The 14738-nt window shown below is 45.1% G+C and overlaps 2 protein-coding genes across 2 annotated transcripts in view; one reads left to right on the forward strand and one right to left on the reverse strand.

Moving 5' to 3' along the window:
* Positions 1-5188: 5188 nt before the first annotated feature.
* On the reverse strand, positions 5189-11554 carry CIAO2A (cytosolic iron-sulfur assembly component 2A). The gene is made up of 5 exons (XM_082768787.1): positions 11364-11554; positions 8962-9126; positions 7751-7800; positions 5990-6035; positions 5189-5686 (listed from the first exon to the last, which is right to left on the reverse strand). Exons 1-5 carry the CDS (start codon positions 11488-11490, stop codon positions 5589-5591), a joined length of 486 nt encoding a protein of 161 aa, XP_082624913.1. The 5' UTR covers positions 11491-11554; the 3' UTR covers positions 5189-5588.
* A 525-nt stretch (positions 11555-12079) lies between these two features.
* SPG11 (SPG11 vesicle trafficking associated, spatacsin) overlaps positions 12080-14738 on the forward strand; it is a gene marked incomplete at its 5' end in the record, with an annotated part of 33282 nt that continues 30623 nt past the window's right edge. The window contains 3 exons of the mRNA XM_082769174.1: positions 12080-12294; positions 13328-13512; positions 14256-14483. Of these exons, the coding sequence (XP_082625300.1) occupies positions 12080-12294; positions 13328-13512; positions 14256-14483 (628 nt within the window). The remainder of the gene's footprint in view (positions 12295-13327; positions 13513-14255; positions 14484-14738) is intronic.

Below are 14738 nucleotides of genomic sequence, written 5' to 3' on the forward strand. Positions count from 1 at the left end.
AACACCCTGCACATGCACCTGGAGCTCAGCAAAGGGAATATCCTTCTGGAGGAATGGGAGAAGAGGAACAACCTACCTCTGTGCTCAGCCCATGGTGTGATGCTGCGCTGGGAGCTTGGGCAGGGTGCTGGGAGCAGGGGCTCACGGCTTCGTGTGGCTCCATGGCTTCTGGTGCCCTCTGCAGTTGTAAAAGTAAAGGTGTTTTTAAAAACTCAGCTCACAAACTCCATCAATCACCGTGACTACACACAAGAAAGCCACTGCAACTGGAATGCCAAGTGGTTCCCGCTCCTGTGCATAACTCTAAAATCAGTAAGGCTTCCTCGGGGAAGCAGCAGCAGGGCTTTGCTGGGCTCATCTGGAAGCAAACACCAGTGGGCAGGCAGCACGCTGCATTTTAAAATATCTCAGCCATCAGTGGCCTGTTCCTGTTAGCAGTGTGGAGGCTGCAGGCTGCAGCTGGGTGCCAAGCACTCATGTGCAGGGAGTAAGGCATCACCTGCTGCCTGCCGTACTTCAATGCCATTTACGTGCAAATCCCACACTCGCTTATCTGATTACAGTCCAGCAGCTTTAATTTAAATTAAAGGTTTTCTGAAACAGGCTGGGACTCTGAAAGCATGACTTGGAGCATCTTTGTGTGGAATCAGGAAATGAAATAAGATAGCTCTTTTGGGATTACGTTTCTAGAGGAATAAAGCAAGTCAGTGCCATTTCCCTCCCCAAGAAAAGCCTTTTCCTCTTCCCAGGGTACTTTGGGTCTTTCCCATGGCTGAGGGATACACTTACATTTAAATCCACATGGAGCTGGTGTAACTTGAGCAGAATTACTCCCCCAAAGCCCATTGACTTTTGCAGGAGGCTTTGCTTGCAGCTGGTGGCCCACAACACGCAGTAATTCTGCAGTGCACACTGCACTGGGTGCGGGCAGAGCTCTCCCTCCTACAAACACTTTCACCCCCTGAAAACTCATTTAGCAGAGGCTCCTCTGGGACACATCATTCAAATCCAAACTGATCTATCAAACAGCTGTCTCTGGACTGTGGCAAAACTCAGTAGGGAACAGGAAAAGCACTTGGACATTTCAAGGCTGCGATTAGTCCCTTCCCAGAAATTAATAACCCAACAATGGGCTCTGCCATCAAGCAATGCCTTTATGGCTTTCCCTCTGACGTTAAGGCACCGTTTCCCTTTGCTACATGATTTAGGTCCTCAAGGGACTGGTCAGGGGCCTGCTGATGATTTTGAAGCAAAGTCCTAAGATGGGCCTTTATGGATAGCAGCGTGATGGTCCTGGTACAAAGCTAGGATGGGATAGGATGGGATGGGATGGGATGGGATGGAGCCCCCATGCCTGCTGCAGTCGCAGCCCCATGCACGTACAGATGGCTGCACGTGGTGCTGCTCTCCTACACTACAACACAGCATGAACATCAGCACACCACAAAATCAGTGTGAAAGATCAAATGCAGGAGTTTTGGTATGGCAACAGACAAAGCGGGAGAATGTGTGTAAGTGCTATTTTGGGACGTGTGGTAGCAACAAGCAAGTTTTTTCAAGGGATGGGGGTTTTCCAAGAAAGTTTCTGCTTTAAAGGCAGAAAACGTAAAATGTGGAATTAGAAGATAAAGTGACGGCTCTGAGGGACAACTCCCCGGTCTCTAATGGTGGCTTTAAACCAGTGCAACCTGGAACTCTGATAAAGAAAATTATCTTTGCCCCATAGACTTACATCTGGGACCATTACTAAGCAGCCCAGAAGAACCAAGACAAGCAGCAAATAACAACAGCCCTCGAGCTGTAGTTGGCCCCATGCTCACCAGCAGCCTGCGTGCTCTCAGTCAGCACTGGGACACCAGTTGGACTCGATGATCCTTGTGGGTCCCTTCCAATTCAGGATATTCTGTGATTCTATGGGACACAGCCCTGGCTTCGGCTGCTGGTGGCTGGGCTGAGCTTCCCTTCGAGGTGAGAAGAACTGCTTTTAAGGAACAGGGGAGGGAAAATAAAAAAACAGGGAACACAAGCACAAGTTTTGAAAAGCTACTGATCACTGAGGTCTTATCTCAATGCTCCCCCTTGTGGGGAAAAGGCTTCCAGAGCATTTTTCTCTGCATGATTCTTTCTCTCCAGGAACTATTACAAGTTTAAAAAATAATCCTTTGCTTTTGTTTTTCTCCTTATGAAAAGTAGCAAAATGAAAGATTTCTTCTATTAAATAAAACAAAGTCAGAATAGCTTTAATTTTAAAATGGAAATAGAGACTCTTCTGTATAAGTATTACTCTCCTCTATGCTACTTCGTGAAGACTTGCAGATAGCACCTTGAAGCCATTTCAGATATGATGCATGACAGCAAGTCTTGTGGAGCAATAAATGAAAACAGAAGTTGCAAGAAACAGCACAAGCACCACCGTATGTCACAGTTTAGCAATTCAGAAATTTCAGGAAGAAGTGTTGTATTAGTTAATTGTCATCGTCAGCCTACATTTCTAAACAGAGTAAGTCCTTTATATTTATTAAAGACTATTATTTGGGCTCATTTTTCCATTTGTGTTACATGTTTTATGGATTTACCGTGCCATCGTGCTGCTCATTCTTCTTCTTAGAGCATCCTTAATAGAGTTTTGAAACGACAGATTGCCCCCTACTGTTTTTCTCTTGACTGTCTTTAAAAATAGAGCCCCGGTCTAGCTGGAGCCTTCAGGCTCCATCATACTAAAATAATTAACAAACTTCCTTTATTGTCCACTGTTACTGGAAATTCTCAGAGCAAGGTTACTACTTGCCACCGAATTCACAGCTTTCAGAACAGTCTCAGAAACTCTTAATGAGTTCATTACAGGTTATTGTTCATTCTGTTCTAAGACTGCTATGAATTGAATTGATTGAATCTAAAATCGTGACATCCTGGGAAAACATTCCCAGCAAATGAATGCATAATTTTCAAAAACTGTTCCAGATGAAATAAAATATATTGTCACGGCATCAAAGCATTTGCAGAACTTAAGGCCTCTTCTTTATTGTTATTTGATGATGATGCATTTCGACATCTAACCGCATAAGTTTGTCAGAGGAAACCCCAGACCCTCCAAGAGAATCACAGCAAATACTGAAAATGTAATTCTTTCACAGCTAACATTGCCAAACAAGTGTCCAGCTACATAGCGTAATGTAGTAGTTTTAAGTAACCCCTTGCAAAAAACACCCCAGTACTCCTAAGTTAGGGGTGACTGAGGCTGCAAAGAGCAAAGAACGTGCTGCAGAGCCATCAATAAACAGATTCATTACTGGTAAACAAAATCAGCCATACACAATACCAAAACTTACTATGTTTAAACTACACATGTTGTTATTTATCATCCGTTGTACACAGCTGGGGAAGCACAAGGACTAACCCACTATCTGCATGTACTGAAACTACAATTTGCAATTGCATCTAACTCATTTTATTAAAGAATAAACCATGGGGAGTAAAAACATTGGTCTTGTTCTATACCTCTCTTCTAACGGTATGGCACAGCAAAACCAGGCACCTTATCACAGGAAAACATCTCCCTCTGCTTCTCATAGAGAAGAAACTACTTTATAGAAGTAGTTGTCAAGTAGCAAGCCTGTTGAAAAAAGCAACACCACAAAACCTCACAAAATGCTTCCATTAGGATACTTTTTGATAAACTATCCCAGCAGTCGTCTAAATGCACAGATTGTTGGTTTTGACCAAAATCGGACATAAGTAAAAAACGTCCATGGGTTATTCATTTTGGAAACACCACCACAATTTTAGTTCCCCATGTAAGTACCAAGCAGTTAGTTCCCTTCACATCCTGCTAATACCTAAGTAATGGACATAGCACTGCCCCACATTTAAGGTTACATCCAATTACACTTCACAGAAGCATCTGTACTTAACTTATAAGAACTTGTAGGTTCTGCCTGTGGACATACACAACTTCCCTCAAGCTAAACTCAGCGTGAGCATTTGAACTATACATCAAATTTAACTTTAGGGATTCAGCTTCAATTAAGATGGTAATTTAGCAGATCCTTTCTCTTCCCACCCCCTAGCTGGAACTGCCAGCTCTGCAGAAATGAAGTAACCCATAGAAGAAAAGAGATTGTTGTCCACCCTTTCCCCTCTCCCCATTTTTTATTTTTTATTTTTGATAAATAACTTGGGCACCAACTGTAAGATTACAAGCTCTTATTGGCACAGCTGTGACATTTGTCAGCATACAACTTCACAAAGGGAAAATTTCCTCTGCCATTTATAATGCACAACCTAGCTGGAACCCATTCAATCATTTCATGCCTTCAGGAAAGCTTTATGGGGCTTACCATTAAAATGGTTACAAATCCCTGAAATCTCAACAGATGTTTGCATGGAACCCCAGGGATTTTTTCAGTGTTTAACCAAATACAAACTCACTAGAGTGATCACTGGTTCAGTGAGGAATGGCTCCCTACATCTCATACAAACCACTGCAGGGGATAACTGTTATGCTTAGACCAGGTAACATCCCCTGAGATACTGGAAGAGCCTATCAGGTGCTATGGGGCACGCAGGGATGGCAGTAGCCTCTCTTACCATGGACATGCTCACCACTGAGGCCCTCCTGTGGCTGTACAGCAGATACTGATTGTCACTTCCATTGAGAGGACAGCTGAGTGCGAAATAACTGCTTAATTCTTCAGGGAAAGTAAATTGCATGGTTGAATCCACAGCTGCAGTAGGAATCTAGCCCTAGGGAAACGTCTTCAGAGAGAAAGCATATGACAGCTGGCAACATTACATACACTCCAGATAAGATTAGTGAGGGAGCAGCAAAAAGAAACAGGACAGTGGCAACCACTGGCTGCGGGATTCTCTCGCTTTTCATGCTGCAGTTCAGTTGTAAGGAAGAACAGGATCAAACTGGAAACATTGCCCATAGGAAACCTTTGCCTTCAAGATAACTGTAAAGCAAAGCCTCCAGAATCAGAAACGTGTATTTATAGGGAAAACAAAATATTTAGCAGGAATAGCATCCTAGTAAAAATCTACCTTGCTGCAGTCCAATCGCTTGTTTCCAAATTCTTTTTCTGAATTCATTTCAATTTTAATGTGTTCATCAGCAACAAAGTAGTTGAATGACACGCTTATTTCTCTAACAGAAATCTTAACCTAAGCTTAAAGAAAAAAAGAAAAAAGTTTCTGAACTCAGAAAGCAGCATTTCAGTATAAGAATCTGTTTTATTTTTATCGTTCAGTGATTGAAACAATATAGAAATTTAACCTGCAAAACTGAATTTATATCACAATGTCTATCAGAAGGCAGGACATACAGTGTTGTTTCATTTTTAATCAGATAAAATATTTCTCTGGACACCAGGTATTACAAACTCTTAACACTATACACATCACTTTATTTCAGAGACTAATTCGTCATAATTTAAATCTATCTTATAAACAATTTCCTTTAAAAAAACATATGGAAGATAAAAAGAACTCAAGTATTAAACTCAAGGCCTTGATTATTTTTTCTTTTTTTTAAACAAAGATATTTTAAGAAATGTATCAAAATGATAACTCTGTGGGTATTATAGCTACTAGTCAGGCTCTGTAACACACTGCTCCACAATTTCTCTCAAGTTTGGATTCTCCATCGCAGCTGCTACTCTCTCTTTGTCGTTGATTTGCTTGTTGACTGCAAAACATCATACGAAAAATAAAGTCAGAAACAGTTTCAGTGGTACTGTATAATGTATACTGCATCAGTAACATGACAAATGTAAGACACCACATTGCAGTGAAGTTTCTCCAAACCTCATTAATGGCCAGCTCAAAGAGGGAGAAAATGCTGTGTACAGTAACAGCACATTGCAGTAACTTTTACTGCAAATTGCTATTTAAGAGAGTATTTGTTTCTGAAAAGGATAGCAAAGCAGGGGAAGAAAAACACTTCTCAAAGAACAGTCTAAAACTGCTCTCATCTGTAAGCTGTACTTACTGTCTTCTTCAGTGGAATGTGTACCTTCAGATATGTAGATTTCCAGCTGAAAGAGAGGTCATTAATGTTAGATTCATACTTTAATCGTGAAATATATTCATTACTGGAAGAAAAAAGTGTACCATACACATACAATGCACGTAATCCATACTTTTAGAAATATTCACAGACAATGGAAGGGCATCAATGACAATAACTGATCTTAGACTTTATTGCAATATAATCAGAAGACAATCTCCTCCCCTATTAGAAGAGGCACCAATAATTCTTTTTCAAAATTGTGGAGTCACTCATTCCTCTCTAATATTAATGGCTTACATGAGAAAGTAATTGGAGTTAGGCTACTGGAAACATAAGAGAGAACTGGCTCCACCTTTCTACCAAGTTCTCTGCTGCTCACAATTCAGGGACAATTTGTCTGAAAGCCGCTAGAATTGCAAGTGTCACCTTCACAAGCTAAGAACTCTTGAAAAGACACGCAAGTTTTGCTCAGTGATGAGAATCACAGATGATGTTCTATTTGAAATGGTAGTGTAATACAGTATCTATTTCCTGTAAGAGAGCAGACTATGTGACTAAAAGCTAAATAGACATAAATCACCTTCATGCATTTAACTTAACAGCCTAGGAGGAAAAAAAAAAAGAAAAAGAAACATGTCAAGCCACAACTGATGAACAAAAAGAAAAGCAAGTAAACAATGCCTTTTATCTTATCTCACTGAAGCTAAACTTAATTGTTATCATGTGTCCAGCACAACAAATCACCATCTACCTAATTATCTAGAAATGCAAGTCTTGCTCTACACCGTTTAACTGGAATGATGAAGCTAGCAACTATTAAAAAATAAGTAAGAATCAACACCATAAATTCTAAGCTAAAGAATTTATATTATTTTGGGCAAGTTTCTAAAGGCCTATAAAGATTTCATGTTTGTCACTAAAGGTCTGCTCTTAGATCCTGCTAAAACCTAAATAGCTTTCTCTAAGGATATATTAACTCTCTTTTCCTCTATACCCTTACATTCCAGCAGCACAGCCAGGGCTGGCCCCTTTTAAGGCAGTATAATAACCAGGGTCAGGCCCGTATATCATCTATACAACTGTTCCTACGATAGGTCATAAAGAAGAGATTTCCTCAACCCAGCTCCAGTTCTGAATTCTGCAGTCCTTCTGAACCCTAATAAACCTATTCTGAAGTTTTTCCTTCACAGATGATGCCTGGTAGAACTCCCCTGAACTGATTTCTAACTGACAATAGTTATCTTGCTTTCAGGGCTGCTCGCTCACATAGGGTCCACTGGCGAGAGCTATCAGGCATTCCACATGGTACAGCAGATTTAGCAACTACCAACATTTTATTTTTATGATGCTTTGATATGTAGAAATATCACAGAAGGCTAAATTCATTGTCCCCCAAGGCAAGAGCATGACTTAGATTCACTGTAATATCGGCTTTGAAAACACCCCCTCCTCCACCTGAACGTCAGCTGGCCAGAAAAGCCTTGAAATGAGGCGTATTTCAGAAGGTCAGTGACAAACTGCATTTTGTAAAGGAAAGGAAGAGCCACAGTTATTCAGAGATCCTTTCAGGTACTGCACTGTACTTCGACCCTACAGAGGCAAATGACAAGCTTTTAGGAAAAAATCATCCTCTATCACAGTTCGCAAATTAAAAAAAGGAATGCTGCTGGGTCAAGTAAAGAGAAGTTGGCATACAGTCATTCAGGTAGTTTAAAGCAAGTTCCAGAACAGACAGCTTACCTTATGTCTAAAAGGCAAACATCTCTGAAGTTTTATTCTTAAACAAAGGCCTGTTTGAAGAAAAAAAGAGAATTTCTTGTCAAATTCGAGGTTTGAGGTGCATTCTTAGAGTATGACCACTAGCCAGCTGCAGTTTGCTCACAAGATCTGACTTCGCGGTGAGCTACACGTGGACGAACACAGCCAAACTGCAGCCCCAGTTTGTCCTCAGGCTGAGCCAGCCGTGCAAATGCGCCCCAAAAGAAACACCAGCTTAGAGCAATCTGTGCAGCTGAGGAAGTGTGGAGAAGGAAAAAAAATAAAAAAGCTGTTTACTGCCTACATTCTTACCCACACTAACCAACTATTTAGAACAGTTGCCATAACCCTTTCCTGTACCAGAACAAGGAACTGCGTGCTTCAAAGGTCACACACCACTGAAGGATTGCACAATCACTGATGAACAAGGACCCGGCCAACATTAAGTGCCGAGGATGTGATTAACACCAGTTTATGATGACAGGTATGTAATTGATCCTCAGGTCTCAGTGTTATCCTACTGACACCCCTAACAGGGTCAAACTATAAATTATTAGCATTCTGCATGCTAATGCTTACTAGCTATACTTCAATTTCTACATAAAGCAGCAAGGTCTATTTCAGCATAAATACACAACCTTAGTTAAATTAAAGGGTTATGTTCTTCTAAATTTTAAAACAAACTGTGAAATCTTTGTATTGATATACCGTGGTGAGACTTGCTGATCTTGGTACATTTAAAGAAATTATTTCAGAGAGCAGACGTGATCTCTTCACAAATAGCAAAAAAAGCAAAACAAGCAAGTGCGGATTCTCATTGACTGTAACTGCTCTCAAATTCCTAACAGTTCATAACTTTGTTTTGATTGCACATTTTTTTTTCACATGCACGGGGAACAACCCATAAGGGAAGGGAGAATATAAAGAAGGAAGTCTGTACCACTTCTGAGTAGATTTTTGAGAGCTGCTCTTTTTGAAGACTCTCCCTAACTTGAAAAAAACACAAAACCTTGAATGACTCCACATCTTCTATTTCTTGTTTGTTTGTATGGCTAGGAGGGTTCTCAAGATGAAATTCCCAGTCAAACTCCTGGCACAGCAATACTGCCTTTAAACTAAGTAATACATTATTCAAAAAACCTAAAATTAACTCCACATTCATTGTTACAGATTTAATGAAACTAAAATCTTACCAATGAGAGTCGCCAAAGAGCAATGAGGTACTGTTGGTGTAAACCTGATGATAACCAGATACTCATCTTCACCGATCTCATTTACTTCGACGCAGCTTTCCGTTACCACTTCCAGTTCTTCTAAAGTATTAGGTTTCTCCGGGTCCCGGATAGTACGGATTATATCTAAAGCAGGAGACAAGCCACCAACAATAAAGTTGCTTTCCTAAATTTAATACAAGATGCTTTTGATTAGAAGCACTGTTGATATTGATCCTGCTCAGAAAAGGCAGAGCTGTAACTATCAGTGATGTGTTACCTCGTGAGTTGCTTCAGAGCTGGGCACACTAAAGCACTTCTTGTTCACTGTGCACACACTTTTCACACTCTGGTTCTAAACTTGTTATCTGGTTTTACAACCCCATTTTAATAAATAGGAATCAAAACACGCCTATTAAAGGATAAGTATTACCTTCAGAACTACAGCTGACTTGAAATTAGCCTACCCAAAAGATAAGCACAGATACAATATTTCAGCTAGACTTTGAACAACCTGAGAGGCAAGCAAACTGAACCTTTTACCAAGACAGGTCAATTTTCCTTCCCACCTTTTTTCCCTCCACTTCCCAGCCAGGGCCTCACAGATAAGATTTTGAAGCCATCTTAAGGAAAGCCAGTACAAAAATAATGCACTAATCCATATTTATCTGTATCAGTGGTCACCTCCTTAGCTTGTCAAATGTGGGGATCAACCAGGTTTAATAAACCTGTACAGAAAATAACTGAGTTGCTTTCCATAGAGGTAATGTGTTCTGGATTAGCTTGTGGAAGTTTCATCACACAATAAAACAGAATTAGCCTTAGCCAACCACAGAAGCCTAGCCAAACAAGGAATTACTTTGTCGATATGTAGGACAGAATCATCTCTGCATTGACATTTCCTCGTAACTTCTGATACATTTTTCCTTCTGTTTTTAAATTGCATCCTCCTTCTGTGTGGAAGTCTGACTTATACAAGAGCGTTATCAGTTACTTTGCCAAGCAGCAGGAGGAACACTGGAACAGATTTTGTTTAACAGTACTTCATGGATGCTGCTGGTCTTTTAAACTGAAATTTTACAGCCAGATGCTTTAATTCTGCAAAAATTGTGCACAAGCATAAGACTATAGGTGAGCTGAAATCAGCAGGACTAGTTACATGCTTAAGGCTCATAACCTAAGTCACTAGAACTGCTGGCGTTTTCACATACCTCTATTTAAACACCACTCAAGTTTCAAAGTTGAGTTTAAAAAAACAAAAGAGGAAACATTGTCAAAGTCTTTTCTGTGTACAGCATTGCATAAAATCCTCGCGCTGTCTCTAATTAATTGCATAAAATCCTCACGCTGCCTCTAATTGCCTACACAATAGCAGTGCCTTCGAGCTTCACAGCATTTGCAATACTGCAGGATCCTACACGGAGCGTTTCCAGAGGTGAAACCTCTCCATATCTCACAGGCTGAGCACCAAGAAGCCAGTCGCTTGGTAGCTGAAGTTTTGCTGGACTCCCCCGCAGCCCTGCCTGGAATTCCTGGCCTTTCCAGGTGCGCCCAGTCGCTTCTAACCCCAGGTGATGAATGTGGAGGTAACTCCGGGAGCAGGCCCACAGCTGCCCCTTTCCCTTCCCACAGCCAGGAGCAGCGGTCTCATTATGGCCCCGTTACAGCCCCACCGACTGAGCTCAGGCAGGGCCGGGTCCCTCAGCGCACCCCTGTCTCCGTGACCACCCCACACACCCCACCCGTCCCCAGGCAGCCCAGGGACAGCCAGGAGATGCCAGGGACAGGCCCCAGCACCTCACAGGGCTGTGGGCACCCAGGGGGCCGCACCCGGCCTGCCCCACAGCCCCACAACCCCACAGCCCTTCTCTCTCCCCCACACGAGGACCCCCCACACCTCCTGCACCCCGACAAGAGCCTGGGACCACGGCCCCCCCAGACCTTCACAGGCCCCTCACAGATCCCCCCAGGCCCCTCACAGCTCCCTACAGGACCCCCCAGACATCCCCTAAGCCCCCCAGGCCCCTCACGGACCCCTCACAGACCTTCACAGACCCCCCCAAGGTCCCTCACAGACCCCCCCAGGCCCCTCCAGACCTCCTCTAGGCCCCCCCATACCCCTCACGGACCTCCCCCAGACCCTCACAGGCCCCTCATAGACCCCCCCCAGGCCCCTTCAGATCCCCACAGCCCCCCCCCAAAGGCCCCTCACGGCGCCCCCACACCTCCACAGACCCCTCACAGCCCCCCCCCAGCCCCTCACAGACCCCTTACGGCGCCCCCCAGCCCCTCACGGGCCCCTCACAACCCCCCTCAGGCCCTCCCCAGACCCCTCCAGACCCCTCCAGGCCCCCTCACGGCCCCCGCCGCTCCCCGGCAGTCACCGTAGACCTCGAGCGCCTTGTCCTGCTCCATGGCCCGGCCCCGGGGCTCATGGCCGGCCCTACGCGGCGCGGAGTAGCGCAGCGCCCTGCCCAGCGCCTGCGCCAGCAGCCCCAGCACCAGCGACATGGTCCCGCGGCGCCATGGGCAGCGCGGAGCGGCCCCGCGCGGCCACCGTCCGCCAGCCCCGGCGGCGCTCTGTGGGGGCGGGGCGTGGTTATCGGGGGCACGCCCTCTGATTGGACGGGGCGGGGCGTGAGGGGCGGGGTTTAGCTCGTGCTCCGCCCACGGGGCGTGGCCACCAGTCCCCTCAGCGGTCTCTTAGGGAAGCCTGAGGGGAATGCTGCGCGCTGTGCCTTTGGTTCCTTGGTTTTGGCAGCTGTGGAGGCTGCGAGCAGCGTTTGGTGGCACGTATTCCGCTGTCAGTGGAAACAGCGAGCTAGTTAATAATATATTTGATATATTTAATCTATTTAATGATAATCTCGGCCTCACCCGCCCGCCGCAGCCCGCGCTGACTGATTGAGACTACAACTCCCAGCACGCAACGCGGCTCCCCCCTCGCCGCCCCTCAGGCGGCGCTGCACAGCGGTGCCTGCTGGGAGTTGTAGTCGCGGCGCGCGGCAGCGCTCTCAGCTGACCGGAAGGGGGCAGCCCCGCAAGATGGCGGCGGGCGGCGCCCCCTGAGGAGGACCCGCGGGGGGGGCGGGGAGGCAAAATGGCGGCGGGCGCCGTGAGGGAGTTGAGGGTGCTGCTGGCGGCACGCTCGGGGCAGGCCTGGGGCTCCCCGCGGGACGCGGCCCGGCTGCGGTTGAGCAGGGGCCAGGACGCCCTGGGAGCCCTCCTGGCCGCCGGCGGCATCCAGCTGGAGGCTCTGGCGCCGGGCGGGGGCGGCCGGGCCCGGGGCTGCGCCCTGCAGGGAGCCTGGGCGGAGTAAGTGAGGGGCTGGGGGGGGGGGGCCGGGCTGGGGGGGGCTCCAAACGCCTCAGGAGAGTGAGGAGGGGGGGGTCAAAACCCTGCCATGAAGAGCTCTTTGTGTAAAATCCCCGTGCCGCGGGGTGCTGAGGGCTGTGAGGCGTCGGGGTGGGCTGCCCGGGGAAATGGGGCAGTCCCCGCACCTGGAGGGCTTTAAAAGACGTTTAGATGTATTGATCAGTGATCTGGTTTAGTGGAGGACCTGGGAGTGTTAGGTGAGGGGTTGGGCTGGGCGATCTTGGAGCTCTCTCCCAACCTAGGTGGTTCTGGGATTCTGTGATTACAAAGGTTTATAAAATAAAAGGTGTGGAGGGAGGTCGCCCGGCCTGCTAGATGGGCTGCTGTAGAGCCGAGGCCTTGACTTCCTCGCCTGGTGGTCAGGGCGAGCGCTTGCGCGTGACACGAGGCGGTCACAAGGCGCCTTCAGGCCGTGGTGGTGGCTCCCAGCGCTGAGGCAACCCCATGGGCACGCTGTGGGTCCCAGCAGGTGCGGTGCTGAGCGATGGCAACGCCTGCATGGTGCTCTGTGCGATCCTCTGTGCCCATCCTCTGAGGCCCTGTAGATGTTTCCTCGTTGCCCGCTCCCATGTGAGAGCAGGTACGGATGGAGACGGGCACATGGAGAGTCCGTCAGCCCAAGCAGCAGGGGGGCAAAATGGGTGTTAGGCTCTCTTCACCCTAGCAATGCTCCTCCTGCTTCTAAAAGAAGTCCCGAAGCAGAGTGTAATGTGGCATGGGTGACAAAAGAAAAGAATTACAGAGACAGAAATCTGGTCTCTTTAGCAGAGAAGTAGGGATTTCTCAAGCAGTGTCTTGCATTGCAGCCGCCTTTAGAGAACAAGCATGTTATGGTGCGGGAAGGGGCGGTGGCAGAATCTTTATTTCAAAAGGTTAAAATTGAACTGTACATCATTAGCATGCTTCCAGAACTGTTCAGTGTATGAAATGGGGAAAGTAAGGTCGATAAACACACTGAATATTGCATCTTCAGCTTCCTGTGGGAGAATACAGAAGATTGTGATCTACAAACAGACAAGACAAAAATAGTGGCTCTTAGTAAAAATCACGAACTGTTCGTCTATGAATTCACTATAGAAGATGGAGATTGTAACCTGATTTTCCTGCACAGTTGTAAGGAAGATACGCTTAAAAAGCACCTCGAAGTCAAAAATATTAGTGAGTAAATCTCAATGTGTATTCCATATTTGTAATTGTTACAGGTCCGATTTTGTCTGCTTCATTTGGTGAAACAAATAGATGCAGAACACAAGGGAAGTGTGAAGTATTTTTGCACTGATTTAGCGTGATCAGAAGCAGTAATCATGAGCTTGACAAATAACTGACACTTCTGTAATCAAAGGTGACATTGTTAAAAGGAATTAAGCTGTTGAGGGTCAGATGTTTGGATGACACAAAGTCAAAAATAAGTGTGTTCATGCAGCTGTGCTACCTCCAATTTTCACCGTCATATCAGAACAAATGGGGCTGTTCACTAATCCAGCAAAGACTAATTATGTGTTGAACCTTGTGCTCCGTGATTGGCAAGTGTAGTGTACAGTCACAGTGCAGTCTTTGCAGGACCTAGGGCTTTGAAGTTTTACATATTATTTAAAAGTTTCCATTGCTAAAATATCTTTATTTCCAAAGATTGTAGCTTTCAGTGCTGACTGAAAAATGGTTTTGTGATTTTTTTGCATTCTTCAGAAGTAGTGTCCATTTAAAAAACTTGTACTGTTGGACACTGTTCTACAATTAATACTCCTGACAAAATATGAGATTTAAACAAAAACAAGCCCCAAATCACAACTTTTATCAGTATAGCGGCTGAGGCAATGTCTTTGAGCTGTGATTTTCTTGAGATACCTTTACAGTCAAAAGTGCCAGATTGCCATAATCCTAAAATACCTTTAATTTTACAGGTCTTTCTTCAATATTGTCTTTGAGGATACTGTCTTTTAAAGACAACAGATGCCTACTTCTGCTCAATAACTTCATTGTTGTGCATCTTACCTTTCCTGGAGAAGATTCAGCATTAGAGACGTGTGACTGCATTACCCTTGATTTGGCACCGCAAGTTTTGGAAAGAATAACAGATATAAACTTCTGCAGGGGAATTCTCTTCTTTTTAGACAGTTCTGGCTGGATTTGTATCCTTTGCAGTAGGCACTAGCTGGCGGTGTAAATGATCTGGAAGAACAAGGTCAGTTTTCTTCTTTTGTCAGGATTACACACAAGTTTCTTTTAACAGTCTTTTTTGAAGGTGCTTTCGGCAGAGGTTGTGTGGTTGTGGTCATTTCATCAGAAATGTCTGGGTCAACTCTAGTTTCTCAGCGTATTAGTGGAAATTCGTTCCACACTGGAGTATTGACTTTCAGCACTTTTGGTATGTAGAGCTGTGTATA

The sequence above is a fragment of the Aythya marila genome (genome assembly GCF_965140915.1).
Source record: "Aythya marila genome assembly, chromosome: 11".
Taxonomy (NCBI): Eukaryota; Metazoa; Chordata; class Aves; order Anseriformes; family Anatidae; genus Aythya; species Aythya marila.